The 20,196-nt window shown below is 49.7% G+C and overlaps 1 protein-coding gene across 4 annotated transcripts; it reads right to left on the bottom strand.

Moving 5' to 3' along the window:
* Positions 1–18: 18 nt before the first annotated feature.
* LOC111848011 (tyrosine-protein kinase CSK) lies at positions 19–20,112 on the bottom strand. Of its 4 annotated transcripts, none has more exons than XM_023819692.2 (14): positions 19,502–20,112; positions 18,802–18,827; positions 9,266–9,341; positions 8,978–9,091; positions 8,438–8,550; positions 6,288–6,507; positions 4,638–4,731; positions 4,166–4,231; positions 3,752–3,851; positions 3,563–3,653; positions 3,010–3,083; positions 2,352–2,547; positions 1,736–1,822; positions 19–929 (listed from the first exon to the last, which is right to left on the bottom strand). In XM_023819692.2, exons 3-14 carry the CDS (start codon positions 9,278–9,280, stop codon positions 747–749), a joined length of 1,353 nt encoding a protein of 450 aa, XP_023675460.1. In that variant the 5' UTR covers positions 9,281–9,341; positions 18,802–18,827; positions 19,502–20,112; the 3' UTR covers positions 19–746. The 4 variants fall into 4 exon arrangements, with proteins under 4 accessions (XP_023675460.1, XP_023675459.1, XP_023675458.1 ...); XM_023819691.2 differs by lacking the exon at positions 19,502–20,112 and adding an exon at positions 19,084–19,307; XM_023819690.2 differs by lacking the exon at positions 18,802–18,827 and having other exon boundaries at positions 19,502–20,111.
* Positions 20,113–20,196: the final 84 nt, after the last annotated feature.

Raw genomic sequence — 20,196 nt, 5'->3', positions numbered from 1 at the left:
ACGGGGGTCACACCTGCGTACGTGTACACGGTTCTGTTCCAGGTCCTGTCAGGTGGAAGGATTTATTTGTAGTCATGACAGCAGAGAGAAAATGGCGAACATTGAAAGCTGAGACGGCAAACCGAACAAATGTCTCCCGCGACAAACAAGCACAGACCAAGGCCAGCACCGACTGCCGGCTACCTCACAAATCCTGGTTTTTGTCCTTTAAATAAGATTAATAGAAAAAAAAGTCCACTTTTCCTTTGAAACATTTTTGTTCTGCGTGCCTAATGCGAGTGTCCTGCAGGCGCTGCCACTCCACAGTGTCACACAAAAGTGTCTTTCTCCCCCCTCGGGGTCACCGTCCGTCTGCTCTCCAGTTTGGTCGTGGCGTCAGTTCTGAGTCTGTATTCGAGGGCAGAGGGTGGGAAGCGAATGAAAAGCAAACCAATTTAAAAAAAAAAAAAAAAGGATTCATGGGAAATAAAGCCGGCGCGATGTCAGGGAATGTCAGGCCTGTAGGGGGCAGTATGAGGAGAAAAGTGCTCTGTGATCTGGAGGCAGGCTGGCACAGAGCGACAAAGATGGGCCATATACTGATATGCCACATGACATGGTCGGTATGGAAACAAGGGGCTGGCCGGGTGGGAGGGGCAGCGAAGCTTCAAACAAGACTAATGGTGGGGGAGGGGGGGGCAGAGTGAGGAGGCCACAGTCTCGGGGGGAGACATGCATTGCCAGGTATTCAGCAGGCTGCTCCCCCCTCAAAGGCAGAGTTCCTCGGCCCGAATGTGCTGCAGCCTCTCCCTCAGCCAGCAGAAGCTGGGCCGCCCCTCCGGGTCCAGATTCCAGCACTGCTTCATGATGTCATAGACCACGGGCGGACAGTCATCCGGGGCGTCCATCTTATAACCTTTATCTACACGGGGCACCACATCCTTCAGGGCCTGGAGGGCAAAAAAAAGAAAAGAAAAAAAATGGATGGGGGACAAGATACCATGGAAGAAGGATCGTTTGTTCCACTTCTACCTAAAAATTTCAGAACCGTAATATTGTAAGCAAACTTGCCTAAAGGTTTTGGGGTCAACTCCCTGGATAAGCTCCGCTCTAAGATTTGAACTATGGGACTCAACGTGATTTGCCAACAAACTAATAATTGTTGAAAAAAAAATACACATGGAATCCAGAACCAGGACAGAATATTCCAGAAAGAGCAGATCAGACAATTCATGCAGGTCTGGGGAATTGTGTATAATTTGGGCACAAGGCCATGAGTGACAGGTGCATCGAGCAGGCATGTCGTAAACAGGAGGCCCCAACAACACAGGCACTCCTGGGAAAGTGAGCCTGTAACCAGTCTTCTGCTGAAGAGAGACTGAATCCAGTGATTAATTAAAAAGTGCCAATACAGAGGAGAACTACAGATGGCTCTTAGGACGGGCAGGCGGGGGTGTTCTGGCTTTAATTACAATCCAATCTGCTGGCTTAACTCAGGATTATTAGTTAATTATTTGCACTAATTATCGTGATGCATATGCCCCTAAATCCAACATTTATACAGAGCATTTCCCAGGGAGATGACAAACTCAATGTCAGATAGCTTAACGCTTACAAAACGAGTTAACAAAATGGGAGTCTGAGTCTCCGGGGAAAATGGCTTTTTGCTGCTGTTATGGCTGAGCTTCCTAGCAGAGGAACGTAAATGAAAAGGCACAGCACGCCAGCTCTGAGGCCCGGCCGGGCGGATACTCACGATTCGGGGGTAGGGCACGCGCCCGAAGGAGTAGATCTCCCAGAGCAGAATGCCGTAGCTCCACACGTCAGACTTGGTGGAGAATTTCTGCTCAGGCAGAGAGAGGTCATCTGTATTAGGACTTATGGAGGGAGTAAGTTCTCTCTTACACACACACACACACACACACACACACACACACACAAACACACGTAGGGTAAACATATCCTTATGGGGACCTCTCATTCATTTCAATGGGAAAAATGCTAACGCTAACTATGACAACCTTAACCCCCACCCAGCCTTAACCATAACCATAAGTAACCTAACAAAATACATTTTTAGTTTTTTCATAGCAGTCACTGATTTTTATAAAATAGAACTTTTTAAGGGAAAAAAAACGGATATTTATCACGTTATGAGGACATTATGTCCCCATAAGGATAGGTAAACCCGCTCGCACGCGCACGCACACACACACACACACACACACACACACACACTGAGAAGAAGCATATGACAGACAGACAGACCATATGAAAATATTGAAAATAGGTCAGAGCTGCATCCAGGCGTCACTCAGCTGGGAGCCCACCCCCCCACCCCAAATGCCACGCTTTACATTTGCCCCTCGCACCTTCTCCCTCAGGGCCTCCGGAGCAGTCCACTTGACGGGCAGCTTGGCCGTGTCTTGCATGGAGGACGCCTCCTTGGTCAGGCCGAAGTCGCTGACCTTGGCGATGTTCTCGTCCGACACCAGCACGTTCCGCGCCGCCAGGTCCCGGTGGACGAAGTTGTTGGCCTCCAGGTACTCCATGGCGTCACACACGTCCCTGTCGGGACAGCGGCCCAGCTGAACGAGCAGAGCTAACGAGAAAACCTCCGAACGGGACACATCGGGAGCTGGCAGGAGCTCGGGTCACATGACAGCTAGCATGGAGTCTCATTGGATAAAAGCTCCATGGCAAATAAATACAAACACAACCAGAGCCCTCAACTGACTGCTATGGTTAAAAAAGTCAGATAATTCACCTCAAGTGAATTTAAACATGGATCACATTAATATCAGTTTATAACTGCTCTGAGTTATTAGGTACAACGTATCACAGACACTGTGGAAAGCTGAATACTTCTGGATAATACTTCTGGACAATAAGTTAAATTTTAATCTCTAACCATTAAATCTTTCCCTCTTTGGACTGTGAACAAAGGGTCATAAATATTGACTTTGAAAAAGGAGTACTGGCAATAACCAGTAGAGGGCAGAAAAGACATGAGTTTAGCGGGAGGCTCACAGAGAGAACTTGAGCAGGCAGTCCCTTCCCAGTACCGTCCGACCGCGAGATCGCAGGTAATCGACAAGACTGCCCTGTTGGTAGAGAGACATACTCAGTTCATACACTCCTATCATTGTGGGGACTCTCCATTCATTTCTATGGGCGTAACATTAATCCTAATTTTGACGCTAACCCACACCCAACCCTGCCCTTAACCACAAGTAACCAGACAAAACAGGATAAAAGACTTTTGGCCATTTTAGTTTTTAACTGCACTCACAGATTTTTTTTTATATAATTGAGGTTATCAGAGAACCAGACAAATGGCCCCACAAGGTAAAAAGTAACACGTTTTACTTTATTGTTGGAAACCTGACACACACAAAGTAACAATTACAAAAAGGCATGCATGGTACACACACACACACGCGCACACACACACCTTGGGTATTTCTAAAACATTCTGACAGCACATTTCCATATTGGACTCATCACGTTATTGATGTAAATGTTTTCTCTTCGGCCCTGTTGTGCTGATGGTGGGTGGGGGGAGGCTGACTAGGTCACTGACCTTGGACATGTACTCAGTGACGATAAAGAGAGTCCCCGTCCCCTCCACGATGACACCAAGGAGCTGGACGAGGTTGTTGTGCCGCAGCTGCCTGCAGAGTGACGGATGACAGTCAGACACAAACGCAGGTTCAGTGTCACTCACACGGACAGACAGACGGACAGAGACGAACGGGCCGGTGGGACTGACGTCATGACCGACGCCTCTGCGATGAAGGCCTGTGCGGTGGCGTCGTTGTTGATGCACTTCACTGCCACTTTGGTCCCTCTGTAGTCACCCACCATCACGTCTGTGGAGAGCGCGAGCACAAACTAATACACGGAGCCGGGCTCCCACTGTCGTCTCCACTGGACTTACACTGCTGCCTCCACTGGACTTACACTGCTGTCTCCACTGGACTTACACTGCTGTCTCCACTGGACTTACACTGCTGCCTACAGCAGCATCATGGGTAATTTTCAAATATCCAAACGGCGCCCAACTTGGGCTCCGAGTAAATGTTTGTTATAGAACTACTCAGCCCAGTTTCATCCCATTTTCAACAATACTGCCAACAGGAAACAGCAGCCAGGCACAGCCAGACGTCTGAATGAGTGCTCATACCTGCCGACTCCCCTTTTCCAATGCATTTCAGGAGTTTGAGGTCCTGTCTGCTCAAGGCCCACCCACCTGAAGTGAGGACACAGGAATGAACTTGCTTGGCTAGATAAGAAATGCTTTTATCAAAACTCAGACGAGATGCATGAAGCTGCATTACGCTCAAACCACCAGCAGGGGTCACCGCACAACACAACATGCTCTCAGTGGTGAACCAAAAGGAGTGAAACAATGAGTCTGAGCCTGCAGAAAGCAGCACAAGGGGTGCTCTATCATGTACGCGCCAGAGTGAGGCGCTACAACACCTAATACGGCATGGTCCGCACTGCTCCTGCCAAACAGGCAAAGTAGAGCACATTTGACACTGAGACAATTCCTTGGTGGTATCGAAGGCGATATCATGGACCTCGGGAAGCAGAGCTTGCACCACACCCGTTGGAAAAGATCCAGCTCCTCAAAGCCGCCCCCCCCCACTCACTTCTGAAGAACTCATCCTTAGCTGCCACCGTTCCCTCCATGACTTTGGGGTTGACGAGTCGGGTACAGAGGCCGTCTGCGTCTTGGGTGTAATGCTGTGAAAACAAACACAGTCAGAGCCTGAACTCGTTCTGCAGAGGGGAATTAAAGTCGGGCACTCAAACCCTTTTTAGGGCAGACTACGTGATTAAGGACATCCTCCATCCTGCAGGTGCTAAGGCAGGCCGACCCACGTGTTGTTATTGTGTCTGCAAACTCATGGCCCCTTAATTCAGCCACAGCACCCTTAACCGCAGCAAAGTCAGCCCAGACCATCCCCAGAGGACTAGTTACCTTTAAACATTCTTGTTTGGGTTGGTTTATGGACCATCTTATTTATAAATAAATGCAGAGGCAGTATTTGCAGACTACGCTTCTGAGCGATGCACAAATTATCTATCAGAGGGAAAAAATGGTGTTGAAATAATCAGTCCCTCGGCCAGTCATGTGCAGAATAATTAAAGAAAATTAACAGGCAGTGGTTTTAATTTAAAGATATAAGATGACAGTTTGCACGAGCAGCCCTGAGCAATTACTGCAGTGCGATATTCAAATAATTTCTGTTCCGGAGAAAGGCATCCATTAAAGAAAAAGTGTCAATTTTTATTCAGGCTCTAAGTTTGAAAAGCTGATCGTCAGCAGAACATGGCCGTCCTTTCCTTTCGGGGAACGAAAAGCCTTAAAGCTCAGCACTCTGACAAATTACAGTGACGGCAAGGGAAGAGCACGGGACGAGAGACAGGCCTGCTGTCGCCTGCTCAATCCTGCCGCAGCAGCTTCAGTGTGAAAATCACATGGGGCCAGCAAGTCATTGACAAACCAGGGGAGTGACGGACTGGCACAGACTCGCACAGCAGGCCTCTCGCTCTCTGTGACCAGTGGTCAGTTAACTCCACCGATCAATGGCGTTAATCTCCTGCTGAGGGTCTCCGAGTGCTGGGATCAGGAAGCCCATCGATTGGCTAACCTCACTGGTCACTGCTCCGTACCTGGGGGGGGGGGGGCGGGGGGTTGATAATCCGGGCCTAAAGCCACACTGCTAAAGTTTGCACAAAGCCAGCATAAACGTTCAGAGAGATGAGTCTGCTCTCCACTTGGGCGGCATCGCAGCAATATGGTATATAACTGAATTTTGAAATGTTGGGAGAAATTTGCTGCATTAATCAATCATGGCAGCTTCCCCCCCCCCCCCCCCACTTAGCAGGGTACGTCATGGGGGGCCGCTACGCAAACGGCAGTATTGTGTGGCATGCTGAGGTACACTGTCTGGTATGACTGTATGAAAGTTACAAGCCTGGGGTGAATCTCAATACCAAGAACCCAAAGACCGTATCTGTGGTAGAGACCGGTCTTGTTAACTTGCCTTCCAGGAATGAACTTGGGGCGCAATGAATCATGGGATTGGCCTCGTTTGGTGAAGATGCAACCGATGCATCCTTCATATTTGGGGTGAGGGGCAAGAGCACCATCTGAGGATTTTGACCATCCTCTGTACTTCTGTTCTTAGTATTGGAACTGGTCTTCAGTAAAGGAAGATGATGTAAAACAGGAACACAGGAACACAAGTATAGTAAAGTAGGCATATTGGGTGGGGGGGGGGGGGGGTGCTAACCTCCACGAGCTGCATGAGGTTGCTGAAGTACTCCTCCTCGTCGATGGACAGCTTGCCGTCGTGGTAGATGATATGGTAGTGCTCCACCTTGCCCTCGCAGCTGACGCACAGCGTGTAATCGCCGGGGAAGTTGGTGCTCTCGCGCACCAGGAAGAGCCCCGTCTCAGGCGGACAGAGCAGCTGCTCTGCCTGGTCACGCGTGATCTTCCCATGGAACCAGCTGTGGGGGGGCACACACATGGAGGGTACGCGCGGATACAGACCCCGGAAGGGGCTTGAGGTGCATTACGATGGAGGATGGATTGGCAACATGAAAAGGGAGATATGGGAACAATCCAGGGGGTCGCATTAAACACTCACCCCCCCCCCCCCTTAAACCCAGAGTCCTCCAAGCCCCCAGAGATGCAGTAATGAGGTGTAATGGAGGGACACAGAGGCCACCCAGGGCCAGACCCCGCCAGTCCCACACGCTCAACAGGGAGGCGCTCAGTGTAAACAAAGCGTAACCACGGAAACGGCAGGAAGCTGAAACAGGCCACGGGCAGTAAACAGGAAGCCACAAATGAGGAGTGCAGTTTGCTTAAGTGTGGCTTGTGGGGGTCTCTGTTCCTCTATAGAGCCTGGCTGCCCCCTTTCCCCTCCAGCAGAGTGAATCCCCCCCCAGCTGTCAGATGTCCTTTTGAATCCTACAGCTGCAAGACAGCTATAGGCGGCAGAGGGTCAATTGCTGTCGTCCCCCCCCCCCCCAAACACGGCCATTGCTGACCGAGACTCAGCCCCTCACACAGCCCCCATTTCAAACCCAGAGACACGTCAGAGGCGGCATGCAGCTGATTGGCCGACTGGGAGCCACTCTGCTTCCACAGGGACGTGATGGTGCGGTTGCCAGGCAACTGATCATATGCAATAGGGCACATGCACTTAACAACCACACACTGGGGCTGTGAGTGACAGAAGAGGGTCCTTCACTCATCACCGGCTTAGAAAGCCAGCTTTCTGTTTAATAATGTCTATTTCTGGGTTTGCAGAGCATAAACCAAGTTACCATTTTGTATCCCTCAAAATACTAAAGATTAAGTCATTCTGTCTTTATTAACAGCTCCTACACTGTAAAAATGTAAATAACCATCATCATCATCATCATCACATACAGAGGTCTCACATCTCCAGGGTTTAGTGTCTCATTCCTGTCCCCGCTGTATGTGTGGAGTTTGCAAATTTTTCCTGTGTCGTGCAGCTACTCTCTTGATACTTCACTGTCATTTTACGTTTCATGTTTGCATTTTTGATTTATCAGAGTCAGACAGGGTCCCTGGGGAAGTTGGGGTTAAGGGTTTCGCTCGAGGGCCCAACAATGTCATGGTTACTCTGCTAGCCACGGTTTTCGAAACTGCAACCTTCTGGACTTGGATGGACACAGGTCCCCAAGCCAGTTAGTTACAAACCACATCAAAAGAATATCAACATGAGGAGGACTGGAGCATTCTTACTCCAGCCGAGCTCATATTTAATGTCAGTAGCCGGTACCCCGAGGTTCATAAAAAGCTAAAAGTCTGGCTTATCAGCATTATTAATACATCCCCAATCAAAGGAAGCACTTTATACTCAGGAAATGACCGTGTGGCGGCCATTTCCCTCCATTCTGTTGATTTGCTGATTTCATGTCATCAGCTGAAGTGTAATGTCTGAACCGTGAGGCTCTTGGATGTGAGCTGCCCAATCAAGATTAATTATGGGCAAAAGTGATAGCCTGGCACGTCTGCCCCGCCCCCCGCCCTTCCTGCTCCTGACAGCTCTACCCATCTGCATGTGGCAGCTCCCCGCTACGCCCCGAGCAGCCCTACAGGGGGCAGGACTTCAGCACATCGCGAGACTGCTGCCCTTGGGGGAGGTGGGGGGGGAGGTGGGTGCTTTGTAAACAGCATCAGTAGGTGTTCGGCCCATACGTCCATTATTGCAGCCACTTCAAAAAGGCAGTTTTATATCTGACTCTTTGAGGACGGTATTTAATTATGGAAAATTACCCAGAGATGCTATTGACACCCCTACGTCCCACAAGCTTGTGTATCACGTGACTATCAGTATGCATAAACAGAATCAGACAGAAATATAACCCCCGCCCACCGCCCCGCCCACCCACAAACACTTACGGCATGAGGCTGAGTTTGCCCCCAGACTTCACGCCCTGCCGCTTCTGGACATAGTTGGCTGGGATGGTACCCTCACCCCCCACTGGGTTCCTGGCCTTGTACCAGTTGGGGTCCTGGGGGGAATGAGGAGGAGGCAGAGGCGTGAGCCCCTGCTCAGCCAGGAAGCGAGAAAGCAGGGTCCTGAGTAAATACGGCACGACAACCGCGTTGCCTGACATGTTGACGCGCTGCTGCGGAACTCGGTCCATTCGTCCTGCCCTCTGCAATGTCGCGTGGGCGGCTCAGTTATAATAATACTCCCCTTTCTGTGTGTATGTGAGTTTCCTCTGGATGTGACAGTTGCCTACACAGTGTAAGTGAATTAGTGTGTTTATATGCATGCGTTTGTCCTGCGATGGGCTGGCATGCGACGGGCTGGCATGCGACGGGCTGGCATGCGACGGGCTGGTGTCCACGGCCCTGTGCCCTGCGCTTCCTGGGATAGGCTCAGGGTTCACCGCATCCCTACTTCAGCTGCGTTATCAAGGAGGAGCCGGTTACCTTGGTGACGCCAATGATAGTGAGGACGTCTCCCTTGCAGAAGGGCAGGTCCTGCACACTGATGCCCTGGAAGTTGTACTTGGCGACACACTCTGTGCCAGGTGGCCACGATGCCTGCGTGGGGGGAGGGGTGGGTAAGAATGCTGTCGGGGGGGGGGATCTTCAGTGGAACCGGACAAACTGTGTGTAACACAACTGCAATATGGGCTCTCGTATGCTGTGCTCTCAGGGTGTGGAATGGTGTGTTGCCATGGTTCCGCCAGCGCCAGACCGGGACTCGGTGCTCACCTGGACCCCCGACATGCTGAATGGCGTGGTCCAGCAGATCAGCTCTCTCAGGCTTCACAGGGCCGGACCATCAGAGCTGGGAGGGGGGGGGCAAAGAACAGACAAGGGTTCAGTTGAGCCTCCGTCACACCCATCAGGGTCACTCATCTAACACCCCCCCACGCCAACTCGCTCATCTGTGCTTCTGCTGCTATAATCCTGAGGTAAGACACCAACAGCAGTGAGGGGGGGGGGGGGCTTGATATGGAAAGGAGAAGCATAAACCACCAAGGGTGGCAAATTATGCCCCCCCCATGCCCCCACTCGGCACCGGAGCTTCACATCTACACCACATTGAAGGGGAAGCGGATGGTGGCACTGCAGCCCCCTGGTGGATTCCAGGCGCCAGGGCAGGTGCCCCAACTTTGTCACCATGACGGGCATCTGAACAGGCTGGCATGGGGACTGGGGTGAGAGCGGCGCTGCTTTCTGGTCGGGCCGGGCGCCGCCTCCTTTATCGCCCGCCTGCCTCAGCTACCTGCTCACCCCCTTGTCCTTATTTTCTCTCGCTGCCGCTTGTCCCGCTTTTCCCGTTTCCTACTTACCAACTGTGGGCCGGCCCCGGGGCCCGAGATGCGGACATGTGGATGGGGAGCACGGTCCACTGATCTGGAACCAGCGAGTCGGAATCGTCTTTGGCGGTTTAAAGCAGAGCGGCGCAGTGTTACCTCATCGCGGTGACAGAGGTTTAAAAACGGCACGGAAGGATGCACGCATGAGGAGAGGCAGATACAGTAACGGCCGTCTTCTGCGACAGAGAGATACAGCATCGGGGCCACATTTAGACCCCCCCCACTGAGCACGGGAACGAAACTCCCCAAAACTTGTGACAAACCACCACTCATGACAGCCCAACTCATACAAATAGTCAACATTCCACTATGTAACGGCAGATTTTTGTAATCTTCAAACAGAAATTAAGATAAATCATAGAATACATTTTCCCGTCTTGAATGTGACCTTGTAACCAATAAAAGTGAAGACCGATAACTAGCATAACAAACAACTGATATTAAAAAACCTACAACACCCAGGTTGCACGAGTTATTTACCCCCAAAAAACTAATTCAGGGATGGTATGTGGATCACTGGGCTAAGCCTCTGTGCCTGTGATCGGAAGGTTGCTGGTTTGAGCCCTGGCCGCTCCAGGATGGTCATGTGTGCAAGGCCCTTAATCCCCATTGCACACTTGCTGACCCTGTCCTGTGAGATCCCCCCCAAGCTTAATTAATGGAGAGAAAGATGGGGTAGGTGAAGAGAGAATTTCCCCGGGGAGATTAATGAAGTATCCTATTGTAAAATAGGTCTTTGTATTAGATTAAGTCTCTGTTCACAATCTGTAGGTCTCAGCCTTCTTCAGGTCAACCCACAGGTTCTGGACTTAGGATCGAGGTTTGGTTTCTGCCTGGACCATTCTAATATTTGATTTTCCTTTACGGAAGCAAGTCCTTGGTTGACATAATGATGACTTAAAGCAAACATACACATGTGAAGCTGAAGTTGGTCTTCAGCTTTCAGGCAGCATACAGTACTTGGTATTTGAAGTTCTTTCATCTTTCTTTCCTAGAAGCCTGGTCCCAGCTGAAGATTATCAGCCCCAAAGCCTCATGCAGCCGCCATCAAGCTTCCCAGGAGATACGGCTCCCTTTGGAAGATGAGCTGTCTGGTTTAATGTCAATTATTTGTCCTATTAATTACCCATTTGTTTCCCTTGGTTGTTGGCTGCCAGGTCAAATTACAGAAGGAAAAACTGTCTAATTTCCGGCTTAATGTCACAAAGAGACACCCTTTCAATAAGAGGACGTAGACTTTTTATATCCTCAGCGCAGAACACAAAACAGCTCAGTGAAAGAGGTACAGGGGAAATAACATCATCAAAATAGCACCGGCTGAAACAAAAGTGGCTAAACCTGTTTGTCGTAAATGATTACCTGTTAATAGGCTGGCGTAGGAGGACAAACAAGAGAGAAAGGCCGAGTTCTGCAGTCCCTGTCACCTGCAAACCCCCGATACCACTCTCGTACGAAAACCGGAGACCATAGTCTGACTCTCAGCAGGAAATACATGCCAGCAGCTACGGATTTGTGTGGATGTCGTGTGGTGCTGAGCTGCCAAAAAGAGAGAGAAACAGCCACCCCAAATCCCTGGCTACCAAATTATTCATTTTTCAGTGATTCGCAGAGCTTTCACAATGCCATACAGGAACTAGCAGATGAAAGTTTCACCGAACCATGACTGTCACAGTTGTGCTCATAATGTACCAGGGACCTTTCTGGGCATGTTCTAGGCGATCCGGAAAGCGTGAGAGCCGTGGATGCTAGCGGAACATGCCCTGACAGAGCTGACAGGCACCAAGCCTGGGTTTGCTTTATGATTATTCTGAGTTTAACTCCAGTTTGATCCAGTGGAAAATGCTTACAGTCAGCTTTACAGGTACCAAGAAGCCTATTTTGCAGGTCTGGCTTGAACCAAAGCTAATTATTAAAGATAGCCTTAAAAAGATTATTAGGATATATCACAGCCAAACTCAATAGAGTGGAATCATCTGTGGGCAAATTGTTAAAATACGTCTGTTCTGGATAAAATGGTCCAGAATATTTTAATTTTCCTTTCTAATCTTGGTCATTTCTAGCATATGGCACATGCAAAGAATGTCTGGTATTACTGTAGCCAACATCGCTGTGATCAGCCTTGGTCTTTACCTGCCACTGCCCACGAACCGCAGTCATTTTAACGTCAGCATTTTTCGACTAATTCCGGTGTGCATGTACGATGTCACTCCCATCGTCACCCATCTTTCCAGAGTAACTAAAAGGGATCACTAAAAAACAACACAAATAAAAGCAAAACAACTACAGAGACTCTCATAACAAGGATATAAAAGATGATGATGTAAGGGAACACCACAAAGTAATCAAGGAAGGCACGCTTTTTAACACACTGGCCTGACCAGTGAGCATTATTCAGGGATGACTGTCTTTAAAAAGGGCGGCAGATCAAAACAAGTAGGTGGCACCTGTTCTGGAAACTTCCTCATGACCCAGACAGAACAAACTTTTTCTGCTATGACAAATGGGCACAACATGGAAGAGGCCACAGCCCGATCTAGTGGTGGGGTTGGGGGACGGACACTGAACGGAGATGAGATCAACCCCAAACCCCCCCCCCCTTTCCTGGCGGCCAGCTTCCTGCCCGGCTTCCCCTCAGACAGGAAACCGGGGCACCGACGGTCGGTGCTGAAATTCTGGAATGTGATGTCACTTCCTCAGCCATGTGCTTCTTCAGAGAGGATGTCCTGGACATCCCAGAAGTAATAGCACTGCCCTACTCAGGACCAGGCAGGTGGCCGTTTGTCAACAGGCCGCACGACTAGGACAGCCGCATTTAATAGCACGCCACACTGGCCTGTGTCTCACTGCATCTGTCTATATCTGTGTGTGTATTGAGGCACGCAGGAATGGCAGTTATTCTGTGCGCCTCTGTTCCTGGAATCTCCACACCCTGCTAGATAATTAAAAGGCGCAGGAAGTAAACACGTTGATTAGAAAGGGCGCAAGAGTGAACACCGCTACATGCAGGGCACTGCGCCAGCACACTGCACTGCTGCCGTCTTCCATTAGAGGGCCACACGCCGGCGACCTGCATAGGCCACTAAGGATAAGCCCCACCCACAAATCTCACCAGAGACACGCCCCCATCCTCACTGCCAGCGTGCAGTGAATCTGCATGCTGAGCACGCTGGCCAGTGCTAGCATTTATCATGTTTATTTTGAGGTCAACAATCATTTATATTACAAGTTCACTGCTCTAAGATACTGGTAGTTCTACTGGCAGTATGCAAGAAAAGCCAAGTCCAATGTAAGACGTTTCGCTAGGACCTATGGGATGCTGTATGTATGCTGCATGGGGTACAAACTGCATTTCTAAGGCGGGGATTTAATTTAATGTTTGTGCAGCTGTGTTTGGCCCCCAGAATTATCTTGCACTTGTTTCTGGCCAATCAGCCTGGCAGCATCCAAACTGGCTCCCTGGCAGCTGCATGCCCGCGAGGTATGTTATCTGTCCCACTCATACATCACAGTGTCTGTCACATAAATAAGTGCTTCAAAGAGCAACGTCCAGGAGTGACTGACCCTCTGCGGCTGCCGAGGGCTGCATGCCCAGGATCAGAAGGAAGCAGGAAACTGGTTTCCCTTAGAGCCCAAATGGCGTAACGCAATGTGCAGCAAGATAAGGGAGGGGGCTGATCTCACGCTTCTGGGAATGTCAGACTCCGCTAGATTAAATCAAGGCAGATTAGCAGAGCTGGGAGTCACCCAGTAACAGGTTAACACAGGTACGAGTACCAGGGTGCAGGAAAGGAATGAATTATATGAACAAGATATCGAAACATAACATGACCCAGAAAATCATTACAACAACAATCATAATAATGTTATATATGAGTGGGAACAGAAATGACTGGATGATGACATGCTAACAGGCATCATTAGCCAATGAGAATTAATGTCACTGAAGTGGCCCTATCAGCTTCACATACACGACTCAGAGGCGGGACTCCGCAGGGTGGTCGGGGCTCCCAGGCAGAGCCGGCTGCCGCTATCAGGGCCACGCTGTCCCGCTTTAACGCACCGTTTGACGCCCGGCCGCCCTGCTGAGGGAAATAAGGCTTTAAAAGCTGACAGCGGACAGCAGATCTCTGCCAGGAATAACCCAATGGGTGAGCGATGGACGACCGGATTGGCTGACAGGAAATGAAAATGCCATCCATAGTACCCTATCATTAACGGGAAGGTCTAGGAAGGGGCTGCCTGTTTAGCATCTGACTGAGACAATTCACCGAGATTACCCCAGGAGGGAGGAGCAGAGCGGGAGGGCGGTGAGGTCAGCGCCATGGCCGGGGGAGGGGCAGGCTGCCTGTTCCCCTGACACACCCATGTCCTCCCACACACCCCCACTCCGGTTCAGCCGGATCCCGAATTAACCAGTCGCTGCAGAACCTGGTCACAAAGCGATCATTAGCAACGCTGAGTCTACTTAGCTTATCGCACACACGCACACCCCCGTACGCACGTCCGCGCCTCCTCCAGACCTAATTACTCCTCGAGTCTGAGAAAGGAGCCCCGCTTCCCAGAGGCGGAGCCAGCAGCCCAGGCGTCTGCCCGACCCCGTTACGAGGCTCATCTGCCGGAGAAGGTGCAGCGAGATTTACTCTCGAATCCCACGTTTCACAGAAGACATCTTCCAGGCAAAGTTGCCTATGTGCAAAAGCTACAGCAGCTCCGTTCCTCGCCTATCCGGCTTACATTTTCTAAATCCCTTTATTGTTAACGATGTCTCTCTGCTGGCATAGAAACAGGCGGTCTGACCCACAAAGAAAAAACAACATATGAAAACCTCTCCTCCCTAAAATTAGCGCACAGTGCAGAGCGGAGCTCTCCTCAAACTCGTTAGCTGTCGGTCGCTCGGGCTGATAAGCTCGCAACTTGGCAGCTGCCTGAAAACAGGGGACATTTTTCTTTCGACCGTCACCAGAGGACAGCGAGGTGCCAACCGAGGCAACTGCCCAAAGGTCGTCAATGATGTGCTGAGTCACGGAAGTGATTCCAACAATCTCATTACTCAGTCAGAATTGCAGAATTTTAAACAAAATCAATGGAAGTTTCCACAAATTATGAAATTCCATTTGTAAATTCCGAATCTGTCTGGATTCTGTCAGAAGATGGGAAGTGCAGGACTATTTTCCAGTCACTGCAGGCCTACGACCAGGAGTCCGAGTAGTGTTTCAGACAGGAACACAGGGAGTCCTCCTTCCTCCAGCCATTAGGTGAAGTGGTTGAACAAGGGAGTTATATTTAGGTCTATTCAGCGAAATGGGGGGGGGGGGGCATGCACAAGGCCAGGGGGGCCACCATGGTTCCTGAGCAGATAGTCTGTCAAAGGCTGGGTCATATGGTCTCCAACACCCACAGGAAAGACGGTGGCTTCTGCACCGGTGGCATAGCGTTACTAGGACTTCAGCCGAACCAAGAAGCGTAATGCCAACCCACAGCAGACTGAGATTAGCAGCAAATGGCTACTCTGCACCCTGGTGAAGATCTGAGGAGGTGTAATTACTGGGTCCCCAATACTACTTTTTTGGGTCTAACCGATTCCTCCTCCCAGAACAGCTGGTACAGAACCTTAAGTCTTACAATCCAATGGGTCCTGAGATCCCACGGAGCAGATCTGACGAGGTGGATTCTAACCCTGACTGGGCAGTGACATCCTGCCACATGCACTGGGCCAAGGCTGCGGTTCTGGGGCTGGAGGCGTCCGACAGCCTTGCTGGGAAGCTGACCGCAGGCGTTAGCCAATTCCGGCACTGTTCCTTGGTAATGGAAGTCAAGTGATGAAATTACGCTCTGTAGGTCAGCCCACAATAACCAGAAGGCTAAAAACAGACAGGGGAAACTGCAGCCCTTTCTGTTTTTGTTTGGGGGGGGGGGGGGGCAGCCATGTGACCAGGAGCAGCTGGGTTGCTGATTCAGACAGATGGGCTCCCTGATGACTCACAGTGTGCAATATGAACGGCAACCAGAGTTTCTGGTTCCCCTAGAAATGACAAGACTCGCCTCCTATCGTACGAGATGCGTGCAGGCAGGCCGGGGCAGCACAAGGAGGGATGCAGCGTGATAGAGCTAGACCCAGTGAGGGATGCAGCGTGATAGACCTAGACCCAGTGAGGGATGCAGCGTGATAGACCTAAACCCAGTGAGGGATGCAGCGTGATAGACCTAGACCCAGTGAGGGATGCAGCGTGATAGACCTAGACCCAGTGCCAGAAACCGGCCTGCTGTTCACGTCCTGAATTAGTACAATGGGTTAGGCGGAAAATGCGAGCTTATCGTCGTGCCGTATTCGATGAGCACAGAAAAGTCACACGCGAGGCAGCTTCTGTTAACATTGCTGCACGTAGCCATTTGTTAACAAAGTCATCTGACAATAGGGGCCCACGCAGAGATTGTTCCAGATCTGTGTTATCACTAAAAGTCCATCTGTTTTGTTCACAGTGTCACAGCCAAGCTGGTGATGCGCCACGCTGCCACACTGTGTCCCATTAGCCGAGTACAGGCAGGTCACTGGGAAAGGCCCATCTCTGTGCGTCTGTGACTGAGGTCAGCCAATCAGCTGCTCTCTGTACATCTAATTCCTCCAGTCAGAGGTATAAAAGCAGACCGAGGTCGAGGCGGGGGGCTAGATGTAGTAAGCTTGTGTACGCTTATTTTTTTTTTCCAAAACAACAGGAAAAGTACTCACTGGCAAGATGCATGACATGCATCCTGGTTTGAAAGTGTCAACCAATGAAAAGCCTCAAAAAAAAAAAAACCGCAAAATTTATCATTTGGCCACAAAGCTCCGGAGAAACAGGAAAGAAAAGGGGAAAAAATGAACTCTGACCACAGGAGAAATCCCCAGGGCAGAGTGACCAGTGTTTCCATGACAGCAGCTACTCAAGGCCAGTCACCCCCCCCCACCCCCCAGCATCTATTAGCGAGACAGCAGCTAGACAGAAATTAAGGGACTGAACGCATCAGGACAAAAATCACACCCTGAAAATGTACAGTATTGTAATATCCCACAAACATTTAAGCCTGAATAGGAATCTGCACACAACCTGCATTAAAAATGCCCTAAATTAAGAAATGTTATTTTAATTCTTTTCCTGCAGATAAACACCTTTCGCTAAACATTTTTTTCTGCTTTATGTTCATTTCAAACTCTGTAGCGGTTTCCCATAAACGAAAAAGTATTATTAATAAACACAGCTGTTAAGAAGAAACCTTTTAACCGTTAGCTGACAATCTGAGTGTGGAACTGAAAATCAAAACTTGCACAACCATCTGAAAGATACTGAGGCCTTTGTAAGAGCAGAACGCTTCTGTGATGTTGGATTGCTGTCCCCAGCAGGAAGTGACCTCACGGTGACACAGTTGCCCCGAAACTGATCGGGCCAGAAAAACCACTCAAGCCGCAGGATTCTCACCATCCCCAGACTGGCTTCCGGATCTGGGATCCCCGTCCTCACCGGTGTCTGTGTGAGACGGCAGAGTGTCCTCCGTGACGGCGAGGACCACAATGACATCCACAATCACACCCACCTCTGCATTCTTTTATTTTTTATTTTTTTTAAAGTCTCTTCCTCTCTTTCTCAGCCCACACAGCTGCACTGCCATTTCCCGTTTTTCCCCAAGTCAAAGCTCTGACGGGGCCCCCCAACGGTCACGACCTATGGTCTCTGTCACCTGCAATGCCCCCTCCAATGCGTTTCATTACTGTCCTTAAAAGGGCAGGGAAACTTTCACGCATAATCCACCTCTTTCAGGGTGCAGGCCCAGAGGTGTCCTGCACGCAAGCCGTGCTACACCTCCCCAGGACCTGCTCCCGCCCCTTGTTACCGGCCAATGAGAGACCGTCTGGCGACGTTCATTGCCACTTCAGCGGTGACCGCCAGAAGCACCTCCCTGCATATCCCAGCAACCTAATTTCAGCATTCCGGGTCAAATCAGGTGTTGTTATCATCCCGTCTACAGGACGATTACCCTAATTACACTGCCGGAATCCCGCATTCTTACCTTGCTTATGACTTTCAGCTGCATCGGTCAGAGTTCAGTCCAAAATGGCAGATGATCTCTGTGTTTGATATGGAGCTGTGATTTCCTTAGTGTGTGGAGGAGGGAACCCTGACTGAATTCCAGGGTGGGGAGACTTGACACCCAACACAGGACAGGTTCCTGATGAGGGAGGTGATGTACCCACCATCTCAAGTTCCTTCACACCATTCACTGTGCGAATGGTCCCACTTGGATCACGGGCAGTCATACCCCACTTAATTAAACTGAGACAGGGGGGTACCTTATATCAAATGCCACAAAATTTGCTAGGAACTGAAACTTCAGAAACCCTCAGTTTCTTTAAATAGTGTGTTTCAGTACATCGCTTGCCAAGAAAATTGTCAGCAGTTTATAAACCGTTCCTGCTAAACGAAAGCTGGCTATTGCGGCATTTGTTGAACTCAAGCCAAGCCAATATATTACTCCATAAAGAGTATTTTTATATATATTCAATTGCCTTGCTGTCGTTTTGCGTAGCAGGGAGTACGTACTTCCCAACTGGTAGAGCAGCCACGCTACGTTTGCTCCTTTCCCACAGGCGGCTCATATATTTTAAATGATATTTGTTAGTCTTGCAAACATGCTTTAGGAATACAGTAGTACCTTGCGACAAGAACTTAATTCGTTCCAGAAGGCTGGTCAATTTGCGATTTGGTCGAGGTCCAAGTCGAATTTCCCCGTAAGAAATAATGTAAATGAATTTAATGTTTTCCAGAACCTCAACTGATTGCCTATTTAAACGTATCCACTTAACTAATGATAAGAAGCGTTAACAACATAAAACTAATACACACATGGAAAAGCAATAAACATGAAATAAACGAGAGTTTATGAGCACTTTACCTGTACTGATGTGAGCTGATGGCATACTGGAAGTGGCAGGTGGAGAGAAGGAGGGATGGAGGGGTTATTGTTTGGAAGGGGAGACGTGTCTCGATCTGTGCAAGTTTTAACAGGTCTGGTTCCGAGTTCTCGGTCGAGCTGCGGCTAGATTTTTCTCGACCGACCAGTTGGAACTCCGATATGTTAGAGCAGATCGCGTCCCGACCCATACGAGTTTTAGCAGGAATGGTCGAGTTCCTAGATCTAGGTCGAAGTACAAGTCGACAAAAAACAACAACAGACCTGTTCGATGTCCGAGTTGGTCGAGTTCAAAGGTTCTAACGTATGGGGAAACTTCCCTTTCCCAGTGCAGCCAGATCAGTGACCAAAAGTCTACACATCTGGGCGCTTTAATGGCAGGGATCGACTAAAGCATATGTTCAGATTTCACGTTTACCACACCTCTCAAAACCATGACAGCAACGAGCAAAGTCACCCTGTCAAGCCGAACGGGCAAAATTAAAAGTTTAAATGAATGACGTATGCGCAAAAATTTGCGCAAGAGGCGCACGAGGGAGGGAATGAAGTTCATGAACTTGCATTTACAACAGCTGCACAGCATGCAAACCCCGTGCACTTATCCACCAGTGGTGCACAGTAAACAACAATTATTTTATATAGACGGGATATTAATGAGTGTGCATTTGAGCTGTCATCATACCTCGTCCCACTATGCACAATCCTTTCCGCTGCTGAAAAGCGTCTGAAGGGGATTAAATGCTGCAGGGAGTCCAGCTTTCGCAGGGCGTCCGCAGGGTTTCCATCAGCACGACGATCTTGGGCAGTAACACAACGGCGTGCAACAGCAGCAAAACGGATTTTCAGGTCGCAGCAAAGTATGTAACTACTAATCTCACTACAGCTATGTAAATCAGCAGGTTAAAGGCGCAGATGCATCTTAATACGACTTGAAGAGATATGCTGCACAGTGCCGCGGGCGCAGAGCGAAGTGTTCGCCTTTGTCAGCCGGACTTTGTATCGCAATGCTCCGAATCGGTATTAGGTGCTTTTGCTGAAATCATTTGCTGGAAGAACAATAAATAAATTTTAAAAACAGGACAAGAGATTTAGTTGCCGCTACACTACGAATCACACCGTCCAAGCACAAGCGTCGAGCCGATCTAATATCCAGAGATTTTTAACAGAGGTATGAAAATAAGAGCAGCCACGATACTAGTACTGGTCCGTCCGAGGAACACCAGCTCGCGGCCTCCAAGAGGAAATTCCGCCCCCCCCATTCGCCTGGCTGCACTCCGCACGCATGCGCTCTGTTCTCCTATGGAAAAACCTGGCGTATGTGCGCCCCCCTCTGGAAAACAGAGCATCAGAATCTCACCCGAATTGACACTTCGATGA

Source organism: Paramormyrops kingsleyae, chromosome 11 (assembly GCF_048594095.1).
Source record: "Paramormyrops kingsleyae isolate MSU_618 chromosome 11, PKINGS_0.4, whole genome shotgun sequence".
Lineage (NCBI taxonomy): Eukaryota > Metazoa > Chordata > Actinopteri > Osteoglossiformes > Mormyridae > Paramormyrops > Paramormyrops kingsleyae.
This window is presented reverse-complemented; position numbering and strand designations above follow the sequence as displayed.

Coding starts and splice junctions, on each gene's coding strand:
- LOC111848011 (XM_023819692.2), bottom strand. Junction 4,232..4,637: donor TAAGGATGAGTTCTTCAGAA/GTGAGTGGGGGG, acceptor TCCTCACTTCAG/GTGGGTGGGCCTTGAGCAGA. Junction 2,548..3,009: donor TGCCTGCTCAAGTTCTCTCT/GTGAGCCTCCCG, acceptor CTGTCCCGACAG/GGACGTGTGTGACGCCATGG.